The 24,819-nt window shown below is 48.8% G+C and overlaps 1 protein-coding gene across 2 annotated transcripts in view; it reads right to left on the reverse strand.

Moving 5' to 3' along the window:
- Positions 1-24,819, reverse strand: part of TCERG1 (transcription elongation regulator 1) — a 1,289,229-nt gene that overhangs the window by 582,420 nt on the left and 681,990 nt on the right. For both annotated transcript variants that reach the window (XM_069652440.1, XM_069652439.1), the window contains one exon: positions 7,225-7,394. In XM_069652440.1, the coding sequence (XP_069508541.1) occupies positions 7,225-7,394 (170 nt within the window). The remainder of the gene's footprint in view (positions 1-7,224; positions 7,395-24,819) is intronic.

Consider the following 24,819-nt stretch of genomic DNA (forward strand, 5'->3'; position numbering starts at 1 on the left):
TTAGAATTGCCAATCAAATAGCACAGCAAAGGACCGCCTTGCCAAAGGCCATATCCTGTCCTCGGATGGAATCGAGGGAATAGTGATGTAAAAATGTATGTACAGAAGCCCAGGTGGCTGCATCACAGATGTTGCGAATAGGAACACCCCTCTGCAGGGCAGTAGATGCAGCCATACCCCTGGTAGAATGGGACCTCAAGCCAGACGGCGGGTCCTTACCCCGCCAAGCGGTAACACTCCGAAAATAATCCAGCGAGACAAAGTCTGTTTCGTCACAGCCTGTCCCAAACGCTTTCCAGCGTAACCAATAAAGAGTTGATCGTCCACTCTGACCCGGGACATGCGTGAAACATAAAAGCTTAAAGCTCTCCTAGGATCAAGCCTATGGAGCCTCTCCTCTTCCTTACCAGGATGCGGAGGAGGATAGAATGCCGGAAGAACAACCTTCTGGGCCAAATGAAATTCCAAAACCACCTTCGGAAGAAAGGAATGACGAACTCTAAGGACAACCCTGTCCTTGTGAAATACAGTGAAGGGTGGCTTAACTGAAAGTGCCTGTAACTCACTCACTCTGCGAGCGGAAGTAACCGCAACCAAAAACACAGTTTTCAGAGTTAACATCCTCAAAGGACCAGAATGCAAAGGCTCAAACGGAGCACCCATAAGAAACTTAACAAGGTTTAAATCCCAACCGGGCACCAGGAAAGGTGACGGAGGGAACACATTAGTGAGTCTTTTCGGAAACTGTGAAATTAAAGGGATTTTAAATTAGGAACACTCTTCAGACGAGCGCTTAAAGATGGACAGCGCCGCCAGGTAACCTTTAATGGTCCCCACTTGCAAGCCCTTGTGGGCCAAAGAAAGTAAAAAGGACAGAACCATGGGGATGTCACATGCAAAAGGATCCACATTCTGAACTATGCCCCAGTCGCAGAACTTACGCCAACGGTAGAGACTTTGTTGCTGGCCATCGGGCCGAGAGCAACACCTCCATCACGTCTTCAGGGAGGTCCCACTCCTTATACCTCAACCTTTCAGAAGCCAAGCGTGAAGGTTGAGGAATCGGACCTCTGGATGGAGAACCTGACCCCCCCCCCCCTCCCGTGAGAGCAGATCGTCTTGGTAGGGAAGACGACGTGGAGGGCAGATGGACAAGTCGAGAAGGTCCGGGTACCACGTCCTCCGAGCCCACGCCGGAGCAATGAAGATCATCCGGGAACCGAACTTACGTAACCTCCGCAGCACTTGCGGGATGACGGGGACTGGAGGAAACGCGTACAGCAGCGGGAATGACCACTCCACCACGAACGCGTCTCCTAAGGCTCCTTTTGGAGGAAATTCCCGCGAGCGGAACCTCTCGCACTGCCGGTTGACATGGAGGTGAAGAGATCCACTTGAGGGGTCCCCCAAAGAGCGAAGATCTCCAGGAGAATCTCCTGAGCCAACTCCCACTCGTGAGATATCGTGTTCTGCCTGCTCAGAGCGTCCGCCGTCACGTTTTCGTCTCCGGCCAGATGAACTGCCGAGATCGAAACTTCCTGCTGGATGGCCCAGAACTCGAGCTGCATCGCCTCCCTGCACAGAGGAAGTGACCCTGTCCCCCCCCCCCTTTTTGTTGAGGTAGTGCATGGCCACTGTGTTGTCCGTCAGGATCAGGACATTCTTTCCTCGCACAGTCGGCCCTCAGCTCCAACAGATTGATATGGAGTCTGGACTCCGACGGAGACCAACGACCGCTGACTGTCAGCTCGTTGGCATGAGCTCCCCATCCCGTGAGGGGTGCATCCGTCACGATAGTCACCTCCGGCCAGGGAAGCCAAAATAGAGCCCCCTTCATCAAGTTGCCTTCGACGGCCCACCACAGAAGGTCCTGGGCGACTGAGGGCGGCACCTGAACCGGGTCCGACATCCTGCCGCAGGACTGCGACCATTGCATCTTGAGTGCCCACTGCAAAGATCTCATCCGCAGGCGAGCCTCTGGCACCAGAAGAATGCAGGATGCCATGAGGCCGAGCAACCTCAAGAACTCGAACGCTGGGAGCGTCTGTGCATGCTGAAACTTGTGCACCATCTGCTGAATGTGAAGAGCCCTCACCTGGGGAGGAAAACACTGCCCCAGGGAAGTGTCAAGCACTTCTCCGATGTACTGGAGCCACTGTGTTGGCGTCAAATGGGACTTCTTTAAATTGAGGGAGAAGCCCAGCCTGTGAAGGGAGTGGCAGGTGACGGACAGATGATCCAGGACTTGCTCAGGATAGCTCCCCCTGATCAACCAATCGTCCAGGTAGGGGTAGACGTGAATGCCCCCTTGCCTGAGATGCGCTGTCATCACCACCATGAGCTTGGTGAAAACCCTCGGGGCGGAGGTCAATCCGAACGGCAGGACCCGAAACTGAAAGTGCGAGTCGCCAACCGCGAACCTCAGGTATTTCTTGTGCTTGGGATGGATCGGCACATGGAAGTAAGTTGAAGGGCCTGGAGGACTTGAGAGAGAGTAACCATCTTGAACTTGTCCTTCCTGAGGAGTTTGTTCAGACGGCGCAAGTCCATGATGGGTCTCAATCCCCCGTCTTTCTTCGAAATCAAAAAATAAGGGGAATACCATCCCATGTTCTTCTCCGCTACAGGCACCAGTTCTATGGCGCCTTTCTCCAGCAGGGCTTGAATTTCCTGCGCAAGGAGCGGATCCGGACTCTGCAAAGAGAGGTTCCCCGGTGGATTGTCGTGAGGCCTCTGCCGAAAGGGAAGACAGTAGCCGTGGTTTATGATCTCCAGAACCCACACATCTGAAGTAATGGCACGCCACTCTACACGATGCTGCGCCAGACTTCCCCCAACCGGCGAACCATGGGACATGGCCTCATGATTGAGAGGTAGCGGCTGCGGCGTTACCTGAGGGCAAAGAGGCAACTGCCCGAGCGGCCTTGGCACCACGGGTACCCTGTCGTCCACCTCTGGTACCCCTGCGTTGGCCTCTTTGACTGCCAGCTCCTCTCGCTTTACTGAATGACTAGTAATAGCGAAAGGAACCACCCCTCCCCATTGCTGTCCCCTAGGACGAAAAGGCGGAGGTTGGCGAACTGCAGCGCCCAACGACTTCGCTGCAGCTTTTGAGGACTGCAACCTCTCAAGGCTCTCGTCAGCCTTGCTGCCAAAAAGGTGTTCACCATCAAAGGGCATGTTGAGGAGCCGGGACTGCACATCAGGAGCAAACCCCGACTTCCGCAACCACGCAAACCTGCGTATCCCGGTGCTCGCCGCCATGGACCTGCTGACGCATTCAGCCATGTCCAAACCCGACTGACCGGACTCACACATGGCATCCTTACCATCCTGGACCATAGCAAGGAAACCATCCTGTTCGTCCCCTTCGGGAATATGTTCAGCCGCTAACGCAACACAGTTCCACAGAGTGTGTGTGAAACGAGACAAGGCACAAATGGAGTTGGCCGCCTGAAGCGCCATACCACCAGAAGAAAACACTTCCTTCGCCCAGCGATCAAAACGTTTGTCGTCCCTATCAGGAGGGATGGTAGGGTACGACGCCTGCTTTGCCGGGGCCGTGGCCGCCTGCACCACCAAACTCTCCGGAGAGGGGTGCCTGGTCAAGTAGCAGGGATCGCTACTGGCTGGAAGGTATTTTCGCGACAAGGACCTGCCCACCGCCGGGAGACTCTCCGGAGCAGTCCAAGCCGCCGCCGCCACCCTTCTCTGTAGAGCCATATGAAACGGCAGTACCGGGTCAGTTGGGGGACCAACATCAAGGATGTCCGTGAGATCATCCTGCACAAACTCCCCTGGGGTAGCAGACCATCCCAAGTACTCGGAAACCCTAGCCATAAGGCGCCGGTACGAGGAATCGGCATGAGAGCCAGGCTCAGGCCTACAAAACTCTACCTCCGGAGAGGTGTCCAGACCACTGGCATCATGCAGTGACTGCCTCAAATCGTCAAACTGACTATGGCCCGAGACCATTTAATCCGGAACCTGACTAGGAACCAGGCCATCAGAATCCTCATCCACCTCCGAAATATATTCCAGGTGGCGAAAAGAAGGCACCCGAGAGTGCTTGCTCTTAACCAGAGCCTTCCTAGGGGGTTCCCCCGTGCCACGGGGTACCTCCGACACCCCGGCCTCGAAAGGCGTTGAGTGAATCGGCGTCGAGAGAACAGGCATCGGCGTCGACGTCAGATGCAGCGCCGCCAGCATCGACACAGTCCTCGAAGCCGGAGCTCTGAGCGTCGACGGCTTCGACGACTTCCTCGGAGCCGGAGCCTCGAGAAAGCCTGTAGACGCCCTCAACGCCTCAGACGTCGATGTCTTCCTCGAAGACATCACAGGTGCACACGGTCTCAAACGCGTCCAGGACCGGGACCTGGAACGGGTACGTCGAGAACGAGTCCCCTTGTCCGAACGGGACCTCTCTCGTGACTCGTGCCGACCACTCTTGCGAGCGGTGTCTCTCGACCTCTCACGGCCGACCCCACTCAGGGGCGTGGACGGCTTAGTACCCTGCGACTCGAGAATCGCCAGCATTTTCTTCCCGAAGGAAGCCCATTCCTCCGGCGTCGCACGGCTGGTGGGGTAAGCGACGTGCCAGGCAGAGTCCTCAGAAGAGGACCTGGAAGACGACCACTGTCGGCGCTTCCGAGAATGCCTCGAAGAGGCCGAGGAGTGGCGAGACCGACTCCTAGAAGGAGACCCACGAGACTTCCGACGATGACGCGGAGAGTCACCTCTCGAATCATCCGTCAAAAGCCCCGCAGACTTCGACGTCCGGGGCTTGGACACCCGACCTACCGACAACAACTTCTTACGTTCACGTAAGGCTTTGGACGTGAGCGACTGGCAGTCGATACAGTCATCCGTGTCGTGGGCCTCCCCGAGGCACCAGAGGCAGGCGTCGTGCGAGTCCGTCACCGACATCTTGGACCCACACTCCCCGCACTTCTTAAAGCCCAGAGGCGGGGTCGAAGTAGAAGACATCTTCACACGAAGGATTTTCTCACAAAAACGAACAGGTCCGAAGAACCGAGAAGAACAGAACTCCAAAGAGTCGAGGCATTAACCGAGATTCACGAAGCAACACGTTCGTGGAAAAAACGGAACTGAGGCTACGGGCGTCGTGCATCCTACTTATCACATCGGATGACGTTGACGCAGGCGCCGAAAAAAGTTTCGAAGCAGCACAGTTGTGGTGATTACCTGTCATAGATATGGAATACGTCGGAGTACCCAATCCCCTCGAATAAGTGGTTCTTGCTACATTACGTAAAGGTTGCATGGGCACATCATACAGTTGTGTCCTAGATGTAACTGGATTCTGTCTCACCTGGGGGGAAAAAAGGATGGTAAATAGGACATGAACTCTTGCCAGTTAGTCTAGGACTTTGGCCAGCAAAGGAACTTACTTGATCGCTCAATTCTGAAGGAGTTTGTATACCTTTTGCAAAGGGGTAGATGGGGTGTCAGGCTTAACAGGGTCAGGAGTTCGAGCGACAATACACCACCTACCCAGGAGAAACCTTCGCTGAGACAATAATTAAGGACTATACTGGGAAGGAAGTCCACCTAGGCGGGAATGCTACGAGACACGCCCCCTGCTCACATAGATCGGGGCAGGAGCTTCAGCAACGGGTACAAGCACAAAACAATGAATACAGGCAACCATCTAAACCTGACTGGTTAATTTGACAAGAGATTTCCCAAATAAATTACCTGGAAGACCGCTTCTGTCCACAGTAAACCTAGTCCAAACAAGGCAGTCAAATGTAACCTAAATGTGCCTAAATACCTAGTTCTCTAAAATTGACGTACCTCCAGAATCCTGAAGTTCGACTATTGCGAGAATGCCGTTTCTCTGTCTCGTGTGACTCTAAAAAGAAAATCCCTTCATCGGTGATGAACACCGGAGCGAGACAAAGCAGATTAGAGAAAAGCACATAAATAGGTGGCCACACTCCGTGCACCGCCATGTCATCGGATAAGAGCGATGATGAGAGCGAAGAGCGCACTAGTACTCCGAGCGTTGCAGAGGAAGAACCCTAACAAAGGTGTCTGCAAGGGGGTGTTGGGCGAAAGAGGTAGGGTGAAGGGCGAGTTGCAAGCCTCTCGCCACCAAAGCAGAAGCCAAGGATCCTCTGTGATGGACTTCAAATCCAGAGGAGTATGGTATATTTAGCTTGACCATAGATGTTCAGTGTGTTACAACTGCGAACACAACAAAACATTGGCTTACAGTCAGAACCTGTATGCAAGCAAAAGATGGATTTGCCCGTTTTCTGCAGCATGCTTCAATTACTGCAGGACCAATTGTCTTAACAACTTTGCTGACAGAAGCCTCTGGAATCACCAAATCTTATTTTGAATGTATGGTGGAAAGTGGGCCGATGTAGTAGAAAGACAGGTTATAAGTTAGTGCCTGTTCTAGATAATTTGAGGGAAAGGTCTAGTATGAAATTCCCATGGGTGTATATGCTATACAAGTTGTTATGAAGAATAAGAAGGTAATTTATATTTTGGCAGTGTCCATTAATGGGCTTGGGAGAATGAAGGATGACAAATCTAGAGGGTTAAAAAAAGAAAAATAGTACCTCATTGTTTCAGCTGCTATTTTAGTTTATATTTAATCTGCACTGGTTTACTTGGCTTTTAGGAAAAATGAAGTAACAATTCATAAAAGCATTGCAAAATAAAAAGGCATTCAGTAAATATTTAAGTAACAAGGATTTGCAATGGGTCAAATGAGGAGAGGCCCGTGAGCCTCTCATATTTGCAGCTTCTGCCCTACACCGTATTTACAAAAATTAAAACAGGTGGATGCCTGGAGATGACTGGAGAATCTTTGAAATTGTTCATGTACAAGTGGAATCAACAAACACTGCTTAAAAGCATCTCAAATGCTCCAGGCATCTCCAGATTTGTGCCGGCTTTTGGCTTTCTGAATTGGGTACAAGGAAGTAGTTGTAAATCTGGAGAAGCATTTCCTGACCAACTGAATTGCAAATCAGGCCCTACATATTTTCATCTCAATTACTTTATGTCTTTACGTTTGGAAGTCAAAACTATTTGAGTAAGTCACTGGTCACAGTAAACATTATCTATACACCCTACATCCAGTCAGTTTTTGCATTTTCATATTACCTACTTTCAATTATATTAGTATGAAGGCTTAAAAAAAAATGCATTAATGCTTAAGATGGAGGAAACTAACTGTTCTCTTACATGACTCCATGAACTTCTTAACTTCCTCCATTCCTTTTTTGTGAGGAGGCTCCTGAATGATTTTGTCGACATCTGCTCTTCCAACAAGATCTTCAGGTCTGTCCCACATAGAGAGGCGTGTGGTTGGGTTGTAAAAGAACACACGTTCATCTCCAGTCCAGACGACACACCTAAAGGTTTTGTAATAGAAAACAAAGGTTCAATTGTCACCATCTGCAACGCCGAATTTACCTCCAAGTCGTAGGCCGGGCCTCCACTTAATACACAAGTAAAACGTAATAAAGGTTTGATGTTGAGTAAGTCTAACTTTGACCAAAAAAACAGTTTTGGTTACCATTTACTGAATTAGCTGAAAACATGCTAAAATGGATGCGCTTTCAAAAGTCCACACGCTTCAACAAATGGTAGAAACAGACTGAAGAGCAGCAACAAAAGGAACAAATGACACATTTCACATAAAAAACATGTACACCAATTCACCACAGCTAAGCTACATAAATTGAAAAATATCCTTAGGGAGCACAGTTAAAAAAAAGATATATATTCTCTTAACAGAAATGAAACGGATATCAGAATCTGGTTCATTTGAACAGATCCTCAAGGAAAAATTCCGAATGAAAGCAGCCTTTAAAATAAAAGCTTAAAAGAGCTTTTGATTGGGAGGAGTATTGTGTTGCATTATGGCCACATCTCTAATTATTGGAACACTTCTTTTGCATTATCCAACTGAAGAGCAATATGGACGTAGCATTAACTTCGTAGTTGGAAGCAGTGTTAAGAAAGATTTTCGTTTCGCAACTTTGTCTCCAGTTTCCATGGAACAATTTCTCTTTGCTCTGTTTTTGATCCAGACATTACTATTTGAAGGGAAGGGAAGTCTTCAACATCACTTCTGCATTTTGCTCATTTGTCATGGGGCAACAAATCAGTCCTTTACACCATCATTACTGGGAAAAATGGTTTCCCTTTAAAAATTATTTTATTTTTATATTGCACACAACGTTTCATAAGGCAGTACAATGGGGATACTTTTGTATTTCCCTATCTTTTTACACAGAGATTTTTGCCTACTTTATATGTGCAGAAAGACAAGTGGTGGCAGCAGTTACTTCTTTTACAGTTTTTGCAGTATTTTTGGTGTGCACATTCGCATTTACTGCATATAACTACTAAACGTGGCTAGTGCCCTAAAATGGCTCTTGAACATGGTTTTCGCTTGTTCTTTGGCCATATTGTAGTTTGGCCTTCTTCCTGCCCTCTCAGGTCAGAAAAGTCCTTATAGGGCCATGTACTTGACCCGGAAATGCTGCTGCTTTCATGGGCTAGTGAGTCTCTGCGTAGCCTGACCCAGGAAAGGGGCTCGGACAGTCTAGTTCCAGTCCACATCACTGATGCCAGAAAGTCTGCCTCTGGGGCGGATGTGAAACCAGTAGTTGTCTGTTAGGGAGAATTCTCAGAAATGTGGTATTTCCCTTCTACCTTGGAGACCCCCCAACCTCCTGCTTTTTTTGCTGGACTTTAGGACTTAATTTCTAACCTGGAGAGAGTGATACCTTTTCCCACTCCCTCATGTATAATTCTGTGATTTGGACTCTTTCCTTTAACTTTGGAGTCTGACAAACTCCATAGGCATCATCTTTACATTGTGACACAAAGCACCTTCAGTGCAGTGAAACAGGGAAGTCTTAGATTTCCCAAAGGTTTAAATACCTTCTCTTGGTGAAACTGTTTCCAAGAGCAGTGAAGTGATTTTGACTTTACTTCTGTAACGTTCTAGACCCAGCACACTATCTTACCATAGGGTGCTGGAGGGGTTACTTAGTATCCCCTTTATCTAGTTTCTCATGTAAAATTGTTATGTTACCCTTTCTACAATTAATGGCTGGTGGTAGTGGTTTACGTTTTACTACCACTGTGTTTTTACTGCGAGCTGCAATCGCAGATGCAGTAAGGCACCCATTGGTGCCCATTTTTGATAAAATGGCCCTGGTCTTGTTTTTTCGCCATTTCCTGCTGGAAAGGTCCTTCTTGAGATTTACTCTGCGCGCCAAACCATATTTGGTCCATTTGTTCATTTTTGCGGGATTCACGATTGAAGCCCACCTCTGGCTCCAGCGTGTCTTGCAGGGGCAGGAAGTGAGGGAGGTGCCCGAAACTCCCTGTGCTTAGTCTCTTTGGTTACAGAAATGCACCCAAGGGTGATTGGCTGGAGGGTTGTCCTTGGAGGACAGCCAAACTGCTGTGTGATTGACAGTAGGATGAAATGAATGGGAGAAACCTGCATAAAAGGCAAGGTTTTTTGGCTTGGAAGGCAGAGTCAACCACTGGACGAAGGAATCCGAAGAACTTGGAAGAAACGCCTGCTGCAACTCCTGTTTGCCCGATGAAGCCCTGCTGCTGTGCTGAAGCTCTGAATTTGCTTCGACTAGAGAAGCCCTGCAAGGACGACTTCTCCCCTTGGGTTGGTGGGACGAATCAACCCCGAAGTGAACTCATATGGACATCCTCTCGGAGCTGGCTGTACTTCCACTGCTGCTGGATCCAAAGTGCCAGGGAGAGTACCAGATCGAGTGCATCACTTAAGTCGGATCCGAGCTCCAGGAAAATCCTTCAGACTCTCAAGAAGCAGGACTGACCAGGCCTGAGCCACCTCAGAGTGCTGGACCCCAGATGCGAGGAAAGTCTAGAGTGGTATCCGAAAGACGGTGGTGCTATTTGCTGAGACGCGAGGAGCTGAAACCGCAAGGTGCCGCTGAATTGAAGTTTGACCTTTGCTGCCGCCGACCTTCCCATTGTGTTGCAGAAGTTTCCCGAAGTCCTCCTTGTCCTCACGACTGAGGCCCAGGAACAACAGGATCTGCAGAGCCGCACAGGAACAGAAGCCAGCTGAAACCATTTCTTCTAACCAAAGGTACTGTAAACCTAGGAGGACTTACCTCTTGTTAGGTAGCCTTACTTGTTCCGAGTTGAGACTTGTCTTGGTTGCCATTGCAGAGTTGCTTGCAGCTTTGCCCTCTCGCAAAGCCTCCCAAGCTTGTGGCCCTTCAAGCGAGTCTTATTTCTACAAACTTTTCTAAAAACATTGTGCAAGACTTACTTACCTGCAAAGATGATCTTCAGCTCCCTAGACTTTGTTCAACTAACATTGACTGTACTGGCTCCCTAAGAGACTCTTCTACCTCTGACTTTGTGCTTTTGCCTTTCCTCAAGGAAAGGGTTCATTTATTTTGCATTGGAGCGTTTAATAAGTACTTACCGGTTTATTATTTGTTAACCTTTGTTTTATTCCCATATCTAATCCTTAACACCAAACTCAGCATTGCTCTACATGTACCAATAATAAATCAATGTCCACAGTGTCCTAGCTATTTAAGTCACCCGAGGGTGTAGGAAGTGTGTTTGCCATCCCCAATGGGTATCATCTGATTTAGAGAAACAGAGTATGTTTCGAAGTGTACTATATGTGTTACATGTTTTGCTCCCTTCTGAGGAAGGCTTACATAACTGACTGTTACATAAATTAATAATTGTTTAATCAAGAAAAATTGAATATAAGTGTTTATTTGAATAATTGTCACTGTGAAACTGTTACAACCTTACAGCTCACACTGACCCCTCTTGAAATAAGCATGGCTACTCAGCCACACTACCGACCTGTGTGGTAGAGACTTATACCAAAGGTTGGGTTGCCAGGACGACAAGGTTGCTATAGTCTCCCAAAGGGTACTGCACACAATATTGCCTAACACTGTCCCTGATTGGACAGCTCTGGCTGTTTGAATGGTGCAGATCCTTACCATTGGTGGGTTGGACTTGCTTTCAGCTCAGATTTTGGATAAGAGGAGGGCCTCGGCAGCCATGCTTCTGATCTACTAATTGTCCATAGGAAAACATTGGGAACAAGTCCCTGCGTCTCCTATAGCCATTCCACTCACCTTTGGTTGTCAGACTTGGGTCGGATATCCTGCCCCTGGGTTAGCCTTGCGTCTAGAAGAAAGGAGAAAATTTACCCATCCTACTGGTAAATTGTTGTAGAATTTTTATGAGTTTAAAACTAATCACCACCACATGCCAACTGAATCCTTCCTAAAGAGAATACGCATGATAAACATTATGTTGGACTGACTTGTGGCCAGCTCCTGGGCACCTCTCACAGAAACAAACGGCAGGAAATTCAACCTCCAGCGACCAATTGGAAAAGATTTATTTTTTGGCAGCTCTCCCTACATGGTTCTATGGACTGCCAAAATGTTCACTCATGTTCCACTCTCAGACTTTCCGGCACCACAGATATGGGGTGGGACCACAGTCCCACCCCTTCCCGGGCCAAGCACACACAAAGACATCACTAGCCAGAGAGAAAAGCAGCTTTTTCGGGCAAGTGCATGATGTTAACATGAGATTTCCTGACCGGAGAAGGCAGGAAGAAGGACAAACAACATGGCCAAAGAACAAGCGAAAATCTCGTGGCACAGCCATTTTAGGGAACTATCCACGTTTAGTAGCCATACGTGGTAAATGCTAATGTACACTAAAAATAATGCAAAAATGGTACAAATGTGATTGCTGCCACTAGATTGTCTTTAGGCACAGTAAAAGTAAACAAAAATCCCAAGTGTAAAAAGACTTGGGTGATACCAATTTATCCCAAATGCGCTGCATTTTAAGATGCATTGTGCACTGTTAAAAAGTTACCAAAAGAGGCCACCAGGGGGCGCACAGGCAATGGCTGCCTGATTCCCGTGCTCCGCCAACGGCCAGGTCTTAACCGGGACTGAGCCCCCCCCAAAGATCCACCCCCCCCCCGAGGCGAAAGAGAGGGCCGAAGAAGAGGGAGAACCCCTGGTGCCCCCGCGGAGCGAAACAGCGGGGTCGAAGGACCCAGGGAGAGCGGAGATCCGGGGCTGCGGATCCAGCAGCGGGAGCGCCACAGAGGGCCCGGGCGGCCCGAAGCCGGAAGTCGGAGCCGAGGCCCACCGCACAGGAGATTGGGAAGGGAGGGTTGTCCTCCGACGCCGCGGCGGACACCCATCCCCCGCGGCGCTAACACAGAGCGGGAACCGGTGGGACCCACCCTGGGGAGAGATCCGCCGACACCTCCCAAGCGAAGTCGGCGGAGACCGCGCGGGAGACGCGCCAGACCCGGGGAGAGGAGCACCGGCCCGAATAGGCCACTGTGAGGTGAGAGCTCCGGAGCGGACTCAGAGGCCCCCGGTGGGGGACGGCAGGCTGCCCGCGGGGCGGGTGTCGGCTCCCCCGCCCCCCCCCCACCCCCACCCCCATAGTGGGCCACAGACAGCGGGGGAGGTGCCCCCACAACTAGCACGCGCGGGCCGCACCCACGGCTGGGCACCCCACCCGCGGCAAGGAAGACACAAAGGGCAAGGAAGAAGGCCTTCGACAGGGTGGAGTGGCGCTACATGGAACTCCTCCGCAGGATGGGCTTTGGAACTCACATCATGCTTTGGATAACCGCCCTCTATCGAGCCCCAACGGCAAGGGTACAGGTGAATGGGATATTATCCGAATCATTCCCCCTCTCCCGCGTGACAAGGCAGGGATGCCCACTTTCTCCCCTGATATACGTCCTCACGATGGAGGCGTTGGCAATAGCGGTCAGAGCCAACCCAGATATCAGGGGTATTAAAAGGGGCGAGGTAGAATTTAAGCTCTCCCTATTTGCGGACGATGTCCTGGCCTACCTAGTGGACCCAGGCTCCTCGCTCCCCCCCTTCCTGGCCCTGATTTCTGCTTTTGGTCGCTTTTCTGGCCTAAAAATAAACACGGGGAAATCTGTCACGCTACCAATGAGAACAATAGACCCAGTGCTAGACCCTCTGGTCAGGTTTCACGGGATTAAGGTGGGTAAGGTTGCCATAAAGTATCTGGGGGTACTTCTCACCAGGGGTCTAGCGAATTTGGGAGCAGCCAATTATAACCCCATGATTGCGGTGATCACTTCAGACTTGAGGAGATGGGGGAAGATGGTCCTCTCTTGGTACGGCCGAATGACTGCAATCAAAATGAACGTACTCCCTCGGCTCCTGTACCTCTTTACTGCACTCCCGACTAGAGTCCCAGCACAGAGCGTCAGAGATTTACAGAACGGGGTACCGGAAGGGCCACGCTGACCCTGCCAAGGGAGGAGGGGGGATTTGGGCTACCGGATTTCCACCTATACTTCTGCGCGGCCCAACTGCGTGTCCTCCTGGAGCACATGAAAGAGGGGATGGGAACATACTGGTCTTACTTAGAGGAGATGGACGCCCACCCCCTAAAGGTCAGAGATCTCCTATGGGCCCCACGCAAGACGATCCCGAAACACCTAAGATCCCATCCGACCCTGGGAGTCCTCTGGGACATCTGGAAAGAGGGCCCCAGCACCGCTCACCTCACCACATGGCCGTCTCCGATGTCCTCTCTCTGGGGCCACCCTATCAACCTGGGAGGGCAGGGGTTCAGGCACTCTCAGATCTGGTCAGATAAGGGCCTGGAGTGGGCTGGGCAGATGTTCAGAGAAGGCGAATTCCTGCCTTATGAGGACTTGAAAGATGCTCTCGGACAAGGATCACTTTCCATCTTTGAGTACCTCCGCCTGAAGGGCATCCTTTGCGCCCAATCATGGGGCCCAAACCTGAGGAGGCAATTGACTCCTTTTGAGAAGCTTCTAGACTCTGCGACATCCAGGAAGGGGGCGGTGTCCAGTGTGTATAAAATACTGAATACCTACAACCTCCAAGGAAGAAGGAGCTTCCGCCTGTTCTGGAACGACCTGGCGGGCGAGGAGATCTCTGAGGACGCCTGGGCCAAAATATTCAAGATAGCATTCCACGGGAACCTATTCACCTCGGACATGGAGCATAACTTTAAGATAATACAGGGGTGGCACAGAGAACCTGTAAAACTGTCTAAAATGTTCTCAGGGGTGTCTCCGAGGTGCCCGAGAGGTTGCGGTCAGACGGGATCTAGAAGCCACATGTGGTGGCACTGCCCGAAAGTACAGACCTACTGGGAGTCGGTGAGGGGCTGGATAGAGGAAGTAACAGAGGATAGTCTGCCGCTAAATCCCTTAACGATGCTGCTGTGCCTCCCCCCGGAGGACACGGAGCTCCACCGATACCCAAGGATGTGGGAAACCATGCTGAGAGCAGGCAGGGTAGCCCTGGCCCAGAAATGGAGGAGTCCTGAACCCCCATCCAAGGAGGACTGGCTGAAAAAAGGGAGGGGGGGGGGGGGTTGTTCAGTTTTTCCTTTGTTGTTTGTCATATAAAAATGCAAATAAAAACTAAAGTTGAAAAAAAAAAAAGTTACCAAAAATGTCTAAGGTAAACGGACAAAAAAGTTTCCCGATACTATGAAGAACTGATCAGTTTCAACAAAACAAAATGAGCAAAAGGCCTGGGGAGTGAAACGAAGACTTCACTTGCCTGTAAAAAGTCAGGTTCAAAAACAAACATTTTTGGGGGTCCGTAGTAAATGCAGGGAAAGTTACCAAAAGAGAAATCTTTCCCCAACACCTAGCGACGGAAGCTGTGCAGCCACCAGAGCAACTGTGCAACACGTATGCTAAGAGCTGCGCCAACACCAACAGAGACATTACATCCGTGACTTGACATGGGGCAGCTTTTATATGAAACACAGAACTCTCACTTAACTGCAGGGGATTACACTGCAACACAGCCCCCTAACTTGAACTGGGATATTCAGAAATGCAGACCACCACTGATAAAAACATTGCATGGACAGAAGGGGCAGGGCTAAGCTCCCCACTTGTACACGTTGACTATTGTAACATCTCCCAGGCGGGGAAAACGAGGTTAGATATGTTTGTGTTAGGACAGTTTTTCTGAAGTCCAACTAAGGGCTTAGTAAAACCATTCAACTGAGGCAGTACAAGACTCCACTCTTAGCATAAGCCTGTACCACCTGAGTTCGTGGTAGTGTAGACAGACCAGCCAGGCTTATTTTAGGAGGGAGAGAGGGCTGTAGAATCAGTACAAATGAGGAGCTTGTTCAGCCAACGCAAGTCCATGATGGGTCTCAATCCCCAGTCTTTTTTCGGGATAAAAAAATAAGGGAAATACCATCCCTGGTTTCTCTCCGTTACAGGCACCAATTCTATGGCGCCTTTCTCCAGCAGGGATAGGATTTCCTGCGCAAGGAGCAGATCCGGACGCTTCAAAGAGAGCTTCCCCGGTGGATTGTCGTGAGGCCTCTGGCGAAAGGGAAGACAGTAGCCATGGGTTATGATCTCAAGAACCCACGCATCTGAAGTAATGGCACACCATTCTCCAAGATGTTGCGCACGTTGGGACATGACCTCATGACTGAGTGGACGCAGGTGCGGCAGTGCCTGAGGGTAAAGAGGCGACGAAGACTTGGTGGGACAAGTACACCGCCTTCTGGCGGAGTCCTCCGATGGGGAAGGTGACTGCGCTTCTGAGAATGCCTAGAAGAGGCAGAGGAATGGCAGGACCCACTACGAGACCGAGACCCCCCCCCCCCCACCTGGACTTGCGCGAGGCAGAGAGTCGCCCCTCGAGTCGTCGGTCAAAAGCTCAGCAGATTTCGACTTATGGGGCTTAGACACCCTACCTACCGTTAATTTCTTCTTCCGTTCCGCAAGACCTTCGATGTCGGGGACTGGCAGTCATCTCAGTCGTCGATGGCGTGGCTTTCGCCGAGGCACCAGAGGCAGACGTCGTTCGGTTCCGTGATGGACATTTTCGACCCGCAGTCCTGTCATTTTTTAAAGCCCGACTTCGGGGTAGAAGACGAAGACCTCGCTTTCGAAGTAGAAGAATCAAGCGCTCCGAGATTCCGAGCAAACACGTTTGCGGAAAAAACAGAACGGAGGCTACGGGCGCCGTGCGTCCTATGTATAACATCCAGTGACGTTGACCTTCGACTGATATCAACGTCATCAATGAAGGACACCTACGCCGAAAGATTTTCCGAAGCAGCACAACTCTGGTCATTACTGTCATAGATGTGGAATACGTCAGAGGACACAATCCCCTCGAAAGTAACTTTTAAACACTTTCTTTTCTAGGCAAAAGGCCCAATCCCAAAACAGTATTTCCCTTATTCTTGGAGCATGAGTGTTCTCAGTGGCAAAGGGGGTGGGGGGTCACTAGGATCTAGTGTCCAAAAGACATTGTCAGGACAGGTTCTTAAGTAGAAAAAGTCAGAGTTCCTTGGAAGACTGCGCAAACAGGTGGATATTTTACTTCTAGAGCTTGAAGAGGGTCCACGGGCTACACAGAAGACCCCTAGCAGTATTCTAGCAATGGGACTGGGTGCACTGGATGAGAGGCCTCTCCATCACAGAAAACACACCACAGCTACGCAGAAATCCTAAGAGACTAAGGTAAGTACATACCCAAACCAACACAGTACTTTAGCATTTTGCAGTAGGAGAACTTCAAGATCTGCAGCTAAATACCTGGTCAGTGGATTCCTTGTCGTGGTGACTGAAAACAAGACCTCAGAAGGAACTTTGCAGCGGGGATCATGGAGAAGGCTCTATGCAAGGTTTTCCTTGCAGCTGAATGCAGTTCTGCGGATTTGCACCTTTTACAGGAGCACAGAAGACAGATAATTTTAGTTGAATTCTCGTTGTTACAAAGGTCCAGCATTCTATTGAGGTGGACTTTTTGGACTCGATTTGTGTCTCTGGAGAACCACCAAGGTGCCCACGAAGTTTCAGCGAGATTCGGAATTCAGAAGACTATGTATGGCACAATGGCTCGAGGTCCCAGGGTATTGGGGTATTGCAGCCCCGCAAGATCGAAGTAACGCGTGGGATGGCTCAAAATGCAGGTCTTTTTGGGACTAGTGGGTGTCACCAGGCTGTGGGACAGGGTCACCGTTTTCAGAGTCCGCAGATCGATTAGAAGGAAGGGCTACTGCAGACTACGGTTACATAGCAGGCTCTCCAGTCGCTGGAAAACGTTTCAGCTGCTTTTCTTTCATCCCCCTCTTCAGTTTTGGTTCCGGTGGTCGACTTGTCTTCAGCTTCCAGGTTCGAAGTATTTAACAGGAACTACAGCACAACTTCTGCATTCTCTCACTGCATTTTACAACAAGTGGCGGTCTGGTTGTCCAATCAGGACAGCCAGCCCCCACTGGGATTTGCCCACATTGAGGCAAGGAGGAAGATAAAGGGCTGGAGACTTTTGGACTCCTCCCTTGCTTCCTGCCTTCACAGAAAGACTGGAGCATGGGCAGGGAATCCAAGGGACTCCTGCCGAAGATAAAAATCCCACAAAGGAATTTTCCGCCCTGGATGTCGGGGCAAGGAACAAGTAAGGACAAGAAACACTAAAATGGCAAAATAAGACAACAGGGGCCATTTTGGTAAAATGAGCATCCTTGCGTGCCTTTACTGCAGCTGTGAACACAGCCCGCGGTAAAGGTGCACCAAATTAATACAAGGTATCACTGCCACCAACCATTGAAGGTAAGCTTATCCCTGTTACAGACAGAATTGTTAGTTTTAGTGTGAAAGGGATGCATTGTATCTGCCCAGCACTCCACATAAGGTGGGGTGTGCTGGTCCGACCCAACAAAATGTAAAAGGGATCCAAAGATCCCTTCTACTCTTGGGAACTGTAGTTCTCTCAATGTTAACCAGAGAAAGTTTAAAAGGGGAGCCCCTGGGGCAACCCAGCAACGGGCAATTATTGCCAAAAAGTCGTTAAAGATGATAACTTTAAAAAGACACTAAGGAGAGTCTAAAAAATGACACCCATAAAAAGAGAAAAAGATTCTGTGAGTGTGGAAAAATATTCCCACTCAAAGTATAAAAGCAAAAAGTTCTGGGGTTGACACAGGTCTGAAAGATTTAGCCTTTCTATGAAGAGAAGGAAGAAGGATGGGGAGGATAAAACCAGTGGCAGGAAACCAGAAGTTGAGGGTTGTTCAGTTGAGATCAGAGGAGAATCACTTGGAAGAAAAGATGAAGTATTAGTTGGTGAAAGAAAGTGGTATTGTGCAGCAAATGTATGTGCGTCTAAGATAGTGAGTGTTAGAAAGAGTGTAGAGTGTCGAGTGCAAGTAGGGTGACTGAGTAGAAAGTAGAAGGTTGGAGGGAGTAGAAACGCAGAGGAGCGAATACTAGCGCGGAGGAGCGAGTAGGAGTGGAAAGAGCGGTAGTATCAGAGGATGAGGTAGAAGAGCAAGACACTCCAGAGAGAAAAACGAAAAAAGTACAAGAAAAGAAAGAGGAGAGGCCTTGAAGAAAGAGGAGCGAGAGAAGAGCAGGACAGGGAAAGGAACAACAGGGCATGAGAGGAAGAAGTCAGAGTTGGGCTTGAGTGGCTGTAAGGCACAACCCTACAATCCCTTACTAGCGTCGACCCAGCGGGAGCTCTTCACGAATCCCAGGGTATTGTCACTGCTCCTATGGGGGGAGCCCCTTTCCATGAGGCCCGGGAAGTGAGACGGCTACCCGATAGTCCCTGTGGGGGCGGTACTCATTGGGAGGCTCTCATGGGAAGGGAAACCCCCCCACCCCTATTGGACTAGTGATAACTATTATGGGAGAACCCTGCATTTCCACCCTCCACCCCTACCTCCCTTATACCTCTACTCTAAGAAACACTTGTGTATAGGTGCGTTATAAATGCCTTATATCACCAACCTCTGCACTTCCCAATACCTATATGTATTACTGTAAAGTAGAGGATCCCCGCCTCGTAAGACATACTGGAACGAGGAAGAGTAGGGACTACCTAGATGGGGTAAAACAAGAAACTGAGATGGAGAACTCACCTAACCCAGTGAAGAGTAATCCTGAAAACACTGGGACAACGAAAATCTGCTGAGGAATAAGGTACATACCGCATAACCTAGGAAGACGCTCCATTCAATGTCTACACTTAACATATAAAAATGAAAGGACTGCAAAATGCGTCCAATCCTACCTGGGAAAGCTGCGAGAGCCAACATGTTCCAGGAGAGAAGAAAGCAGACTGGGAAGCCGACAAGGGACTGGAAAGCTACTGGGCCGGTCCAGAGTGGGAGACCCACTTTATAGTCCCCACCAAAAGGAGCTCCAGGTGTTCCTTACAGCGGGGGAAGGCAGATCGGCACCACTCGAAAGAAGTGTACTGCTGCAGGGCTGCCACAGCCTGGAGAAAAATCACGAGGGTCAGGGTAGCCCAACACCTGATTGCAGATGGCATGAAGGACCGAGATAGAAAGTGCGAACGTTGCTGGGAAGGCGCTCGGGGCCTGAGAATGTGGCGGACAGTCCAAAAGTGGAGAGCAAGTCAAGAATACATTGTCTGGGACCCTAACCAAGTGGAAGAGGCATTGGCTTACCTCGAGTCGTACAATAGTACTTAGCAGGAGAGTGAACCAAGTCTGTCCAGAAGGAGGGACACACAAAAGAAGCGAGTCTGGGAACCCGCCCCCATAAAAAAGTAAGAAAGATCTTCAGTATCTCTTCATAGTCACAGTACCTGGCAGAGCGATAAGCCAGGTATACTATGCATAACAAAAAGGTAAAGGAAACCAGGGGAAGAAGCCATTCGCCCTCACAACATGAACTGCCAAGAAGCCCGAGACAGGCCAGGGAAAAGGAGACATTCCCACATCAAGCATTTTGTAATTTGAACAGCCAGAGAGAAAACCAGGGGAAGACATTCCCCAGCAAGTATATTATTTCAGAAGCCTAAGGAAGGGAGACATTCCCCATACAGAGACTTGAGCAACTAGAAACCAGAGAAAGGTTTAGAGGAGGCAGCCATCCCCATAACACCACGAACTGGGACCAGAGGGATGTGAGTCAGCCCCCTGGCCAACGAGCTGAAGAAGTTTATTTGCCAAAGAAATCACAGCTAAGACAACTGTGAAAAAAAGGGTGAAAAAAAGAAGGAAAATGTCTTGTGAACTGTGTTTTGGAGAAACCTGGAAATTAATATTTACTAACGGCACTATAGCCTGAGGAAGAGCCATCCCCTCAGACCACAGTCTAAACGTGAAGTCGCTGAAACCCCCTCAGTTGTTTAGTTTAGTTCAAAGAGTGAGGGAAGGGAATAGGATTTTGACAAAGGACGGTGGACTCTTTAATTTGGATATCCTGAAAGTTGGTGGCCTTGAACCAGCCACGACGACAAAGGCAAACGCTGATTCCCATCTGGCAGAACCCCGCATCAGCGTTGTCAGTGGCCACTGTGATGGCGTGGTCCGACGCCACCTTTCCTTCCTTTAGAATCGCCAAAGCTTCTGTCCTCTTGTCGTCGGGAAGGAAGTCCAGGTTGGGAGCGATCTTGAACCTCAACTCCCATGGAAGTACACTGAAGTACTGTTGACTGGCGGCGGGTGCTGCTGGTGCTCTACCTGGAAGTGGCTGTGCTCCTGTTTGACTATCCTGTGCCTCCCTGTGCTACGAGAGTGAACGGAGCTGTCAGGAAGTCCTTTTCTGCTGCACAAGTTGCCTGGACTGTAACAAAGGAAACGAAGGTGACTGATTTCCTGTTTACAGCTCAACCACCCCTTAGAACGAATGAGGGGTTGCAACGTTGTGCACGTTTTATGTGTCACGTTGTGTTAGGGAAATTCAAACGTTGTGTCCACATTGTGTTGGGACAGCTCTTTGCTTATATAAGACACGCTTCTTGTTGTGTCATCTTTAAACGCTGAAATTAATTTACATAAGTACGCGCTGACAATTGTATTTTCCTTTCTTTGAAGGTGTGTCCTCGTACGCTGCCCCGCCCCCTGCTGTGGTGACGCCCCCCTGGTTGAAATAAATCACACGCATCCAGCGCACCGCGTGTGCACCGTGGAAGTACTCTGAAGTGCTGTCCACAGTGCGCTTGGCGCTGGGTGCCCTTAAGGGCCTGAACGTTGACTATTATCTGTAGTCAGCCTAAACAACTTTAGGGAGGCTGGATTGCTACCGCTGGACAGTGCTTCCCAGCTTGGTTAACTCGGTACTCCGTATTGAGGCGTGGTCCGGAATAACTTATGTGCTTAGTTAGGCAGAGTCACGGTAATACATATCTAATTCTGGTGCTGTTGAGGCTGTGTTATAATTAAAGCAGGCGTTTGAAAACTGCATACTGACGGGTGTATTCTATATTGCTTTGTTGTACTAACTGCTCGCCACTGGTAACAACCACCCACTACACAAAAGAACCCCCCCTAACATGAAACCATCCCTGAAGGTGATTGGGGACTTCCATGGTTTAGTCCCAATGGTTTACTCCCTATGCAGTGGCTGCCCCCTCCCAAATTCGTGGCTAAAAATAAATATTCCAAAAATCAAAAAAAAAAAAAAAATACATCACACCAAATCTTTCTCCAATTGTTGAGCCTGCAAACATGCAGAAAATACAGGGTGAGCGAAGCATTGCACCCGCCTGGAATTCTGCACTGGCAAATGATACATTCTGCAATGAAGTATCATTTCCATATGCACGATCCCAGGCAGAATTAGCAATGTCACCCCTGCCTAAACAGCTAAATGCCCCTACAAGGGGGGGATTGGACACGGCCGTCCTCTACCCGGAAGAGTTTCCAGAGTATGAGAATGGATGAGCCATCCTCAATTGGGGAGGGCACTCCTGATCCATTGAATACTTCGCCCTCCAACAATTCAATTCTTGCCCCGGCAGTTCTCGCTGCCCTTGAAAAACGTGTTCGCTTGTCGGATGGTCCTTCAACCCTGGTTACCTTGCCTAGCTGTAAAAAAGCTGATGTACATTTGTACTGCAAGGAAAGTGTGATGTTAGACATCTCCAACATTTCCTCAACCTCGATGACTTCTAACAACCTCCCTGTATTAACAGACTTGCTCAAAGAGGTGCCCTCCTTACCCAACACACATCCAATGTCCCTGGCGACAGGTGTAGCCTCCTCTCCTACTCCCAAACCCTTGGTTCCCCCACTGGGCTTCGATTTGTTGGATCCCTCAGACAACTTGCACCAGTCCTTAGAGGCCTCATACCCTGTCCTAACACGTATCTTAAATCTACTTGACAAAGGACATGATTACACTCACTCACTAGCACCCATTGTTAACTCAGTAAAGGTAGAGCGAGTGAGCATAGCTACTCAAACCGAACAGAAAGAACAGGTGTCCCTTTCTGCACTGCCGCCTGCAATCCAACCTAACATTTATTCATTTGCGCAATCCTTTGCCCAAACGGTTGCTGGTCCCCTGGTCCCTTCCCACCACCACATCTTCACTCATGCCCAAATATGCCAAATGGTCAATACAAATACAGAAAAGATTGATCAAATATTATTCTTTGTTCAAAAGAATCCTACTGAATGCCCAATTGAGTGTGAAGAGGTTCAAGAGGACTCGGAGGTAGATCACATTTTCCACCCAGATAGTCCATCGGCTCTGACCAACCTTTTCTCGGAGCCTAAGAGAGATCCAATTGCTCCAGATGGAAAAGGAAAGGGTATGAATGGAAACTCAGCTAATGCTGGACAATTCTTCACCTCCCGCAAAGAAAAACGCCTTTTCCTTAAATCGCTAAAAAGGAAAGCGGACCGACAACTGCCCTTGCCAGCGGCAAAACCTTAACTACCAAAAATAAAAAAAAAATAAAAAATTAAAATTAAAAAAAAAATACTCTATCTGTATGGGCATTTCGGAACAGGAAGATAAACACTCTCCAGAAATGGAACAAGGCTCACTCTTTGAAACTAAAAAATCTTGTCAGCTTTCCTCTCAAAGTGGCGGTATGATCTTGTTCTCTACACACCACAAAGGAAAGAGAAATGTGACAAACTGCAAAGAACCAACAGGGCCCAATTCTGCTGGACTCTCAGTGTCACACGACAAAACACCAGCTACTGCCCAAACTCAACTATCGGCTTTCTTTAAGCCAATAGCTAGCAAAGCTGTACAAGCAGAGAAAGTAGTAAGCCAAACTCCCTCTAATCACGAAGAGTCTCAAACCATAAAACCGCAGCAAATTGATTCAACAGGCAGTCCCCAATCCAAGTCACCTTTGGGAAGGGATCCAGAACTTGATCACTCCGACTATGCAAACATGCAGAAACCATCTCAAATGGCAGTGCCCTCAGTCGAAAACTCACAAGAACCTGCATGTTCGGCAATGCTCAAAAATAAAGACAGCATACCGTTTCCTACTATTTTTGGATGGGAGTCCGACCCGGACATTTACGGTAATAAACGATTAAATCGTTCTGCTCTGCTGAAGGCCTTTAGGCAAATTCCAGCACTTAGGACGCTCCATTCCAATGACATAGAATGGATTACTCTACCTCAAACCCAAAATCACAGGATGGTATGCAAAGTACAAACCACCATCCTTTCTGACTTGATATGGCAACACAGGTGCAAATTGCAAACGATCAGGCTCCTGCCGATGCCATTTGAAATTCTTGATGAGGCTATTGCGTTTAATGAAACACCACTCTGTTAACCTGTCCAAATAACACCAACTGTAGCCGCTCCAAAGGATCATGAAGGGATCCAACCGGAAGTAATAAGTCAGTTGGTCTCCCTCTCAAACGCCAGCAAGGATTGGTCATGGCTGACCTCTCTGGCTTCCACAATGAACCCCGCCATGGATAACATTCCCACTTAAACCACACAAGATTTCCATTCTTTCATGGAATTCATGTGGTTTCACAAATCTGTTTTCATGGTTCAACAAGAAGTATGATGCCATAAATTGTGGTATACTATTTTGCCAAGAAAACATGGCAACACAAGACATCATATTGCCTGGCTTCTTTGTTCACCAAATGCCGGCTGAGCGTGGCCAAAGTGGTAGCCCGCATGGCGGAATTGCCATATGTATAAATACGAAACTGCATTCAATCACACACAAAGTTTATACATCTCTGTTGTATTTAGCTGCTGTTATATCACTACAACCTTCTTCCATGGATTATTTGTGTCTATCTTTATACCATAATCCCATACGTCTAAAAATTGACATTGCTTTTGATCTTGTAGACACACTTTTCCATAAAGTACTCACCAAATATGCAGCTTGTCGAATAATAATTGGTGTAGACTTTAATGCTGAATGTTGGAAGCAATCTCTCACTAACATGGATAGTGAGCTTGCTTTCTCACCACTAGGTAGGTGCTGCATGTGGAACCGGCATTTAGCACTCTGGGATAGAATATTCCTCCCAATTCAAAATCCAGGTTTAGGGTATACCTGGAAGCGAGGGTCATTCAGATCCTGCATAGATCATTTTGCCATCTCATTGAACATACAAGATTGCTGCAACCATACATTAACAATAGATCCTGAACATGGAGACCACATGCTAATCCTGCTGACCATACATACAAACGCAGTTGTTCTAGATCATGATCCCAATCAGAGATTTTTGGAAGTTGATCGCCCTCAGCTCTCACTCAGATGGACAAACCGTCTATGTGATAGATTCAACGCTCGCTTTGATAATTGGCTTGACGGGCTCCAGGGCAGCTCTCGTAACTATCAATCAACCCCCATAGAACCTACCAAATATTTGGGGATGATAACGCAAACTATGGTTACGATTCAAAATGAAACAAGGAATACAAATACTAAAAACCAGACGAATGGCTGTCCTGAACTCCTCATAGCAAAACGCAATAAA

Source organism: Ambystoma mexicanum, chromosome 3p, assembly GCF_040938575.1.
Source record: "Ambystoma mexicanum isolate Mex_15411 chromosome 3p, UKY_AmexF1_1, whole genome shotgun sequence".
In the NCBI taxonomy this organism is placed as follows: domain Eukaryota; kingdom Metazoa; phylum Chordata; class Amphibia; order Caudata; family Ambystomatidae; genus Ambystoma; species Ambystoma mexicanum.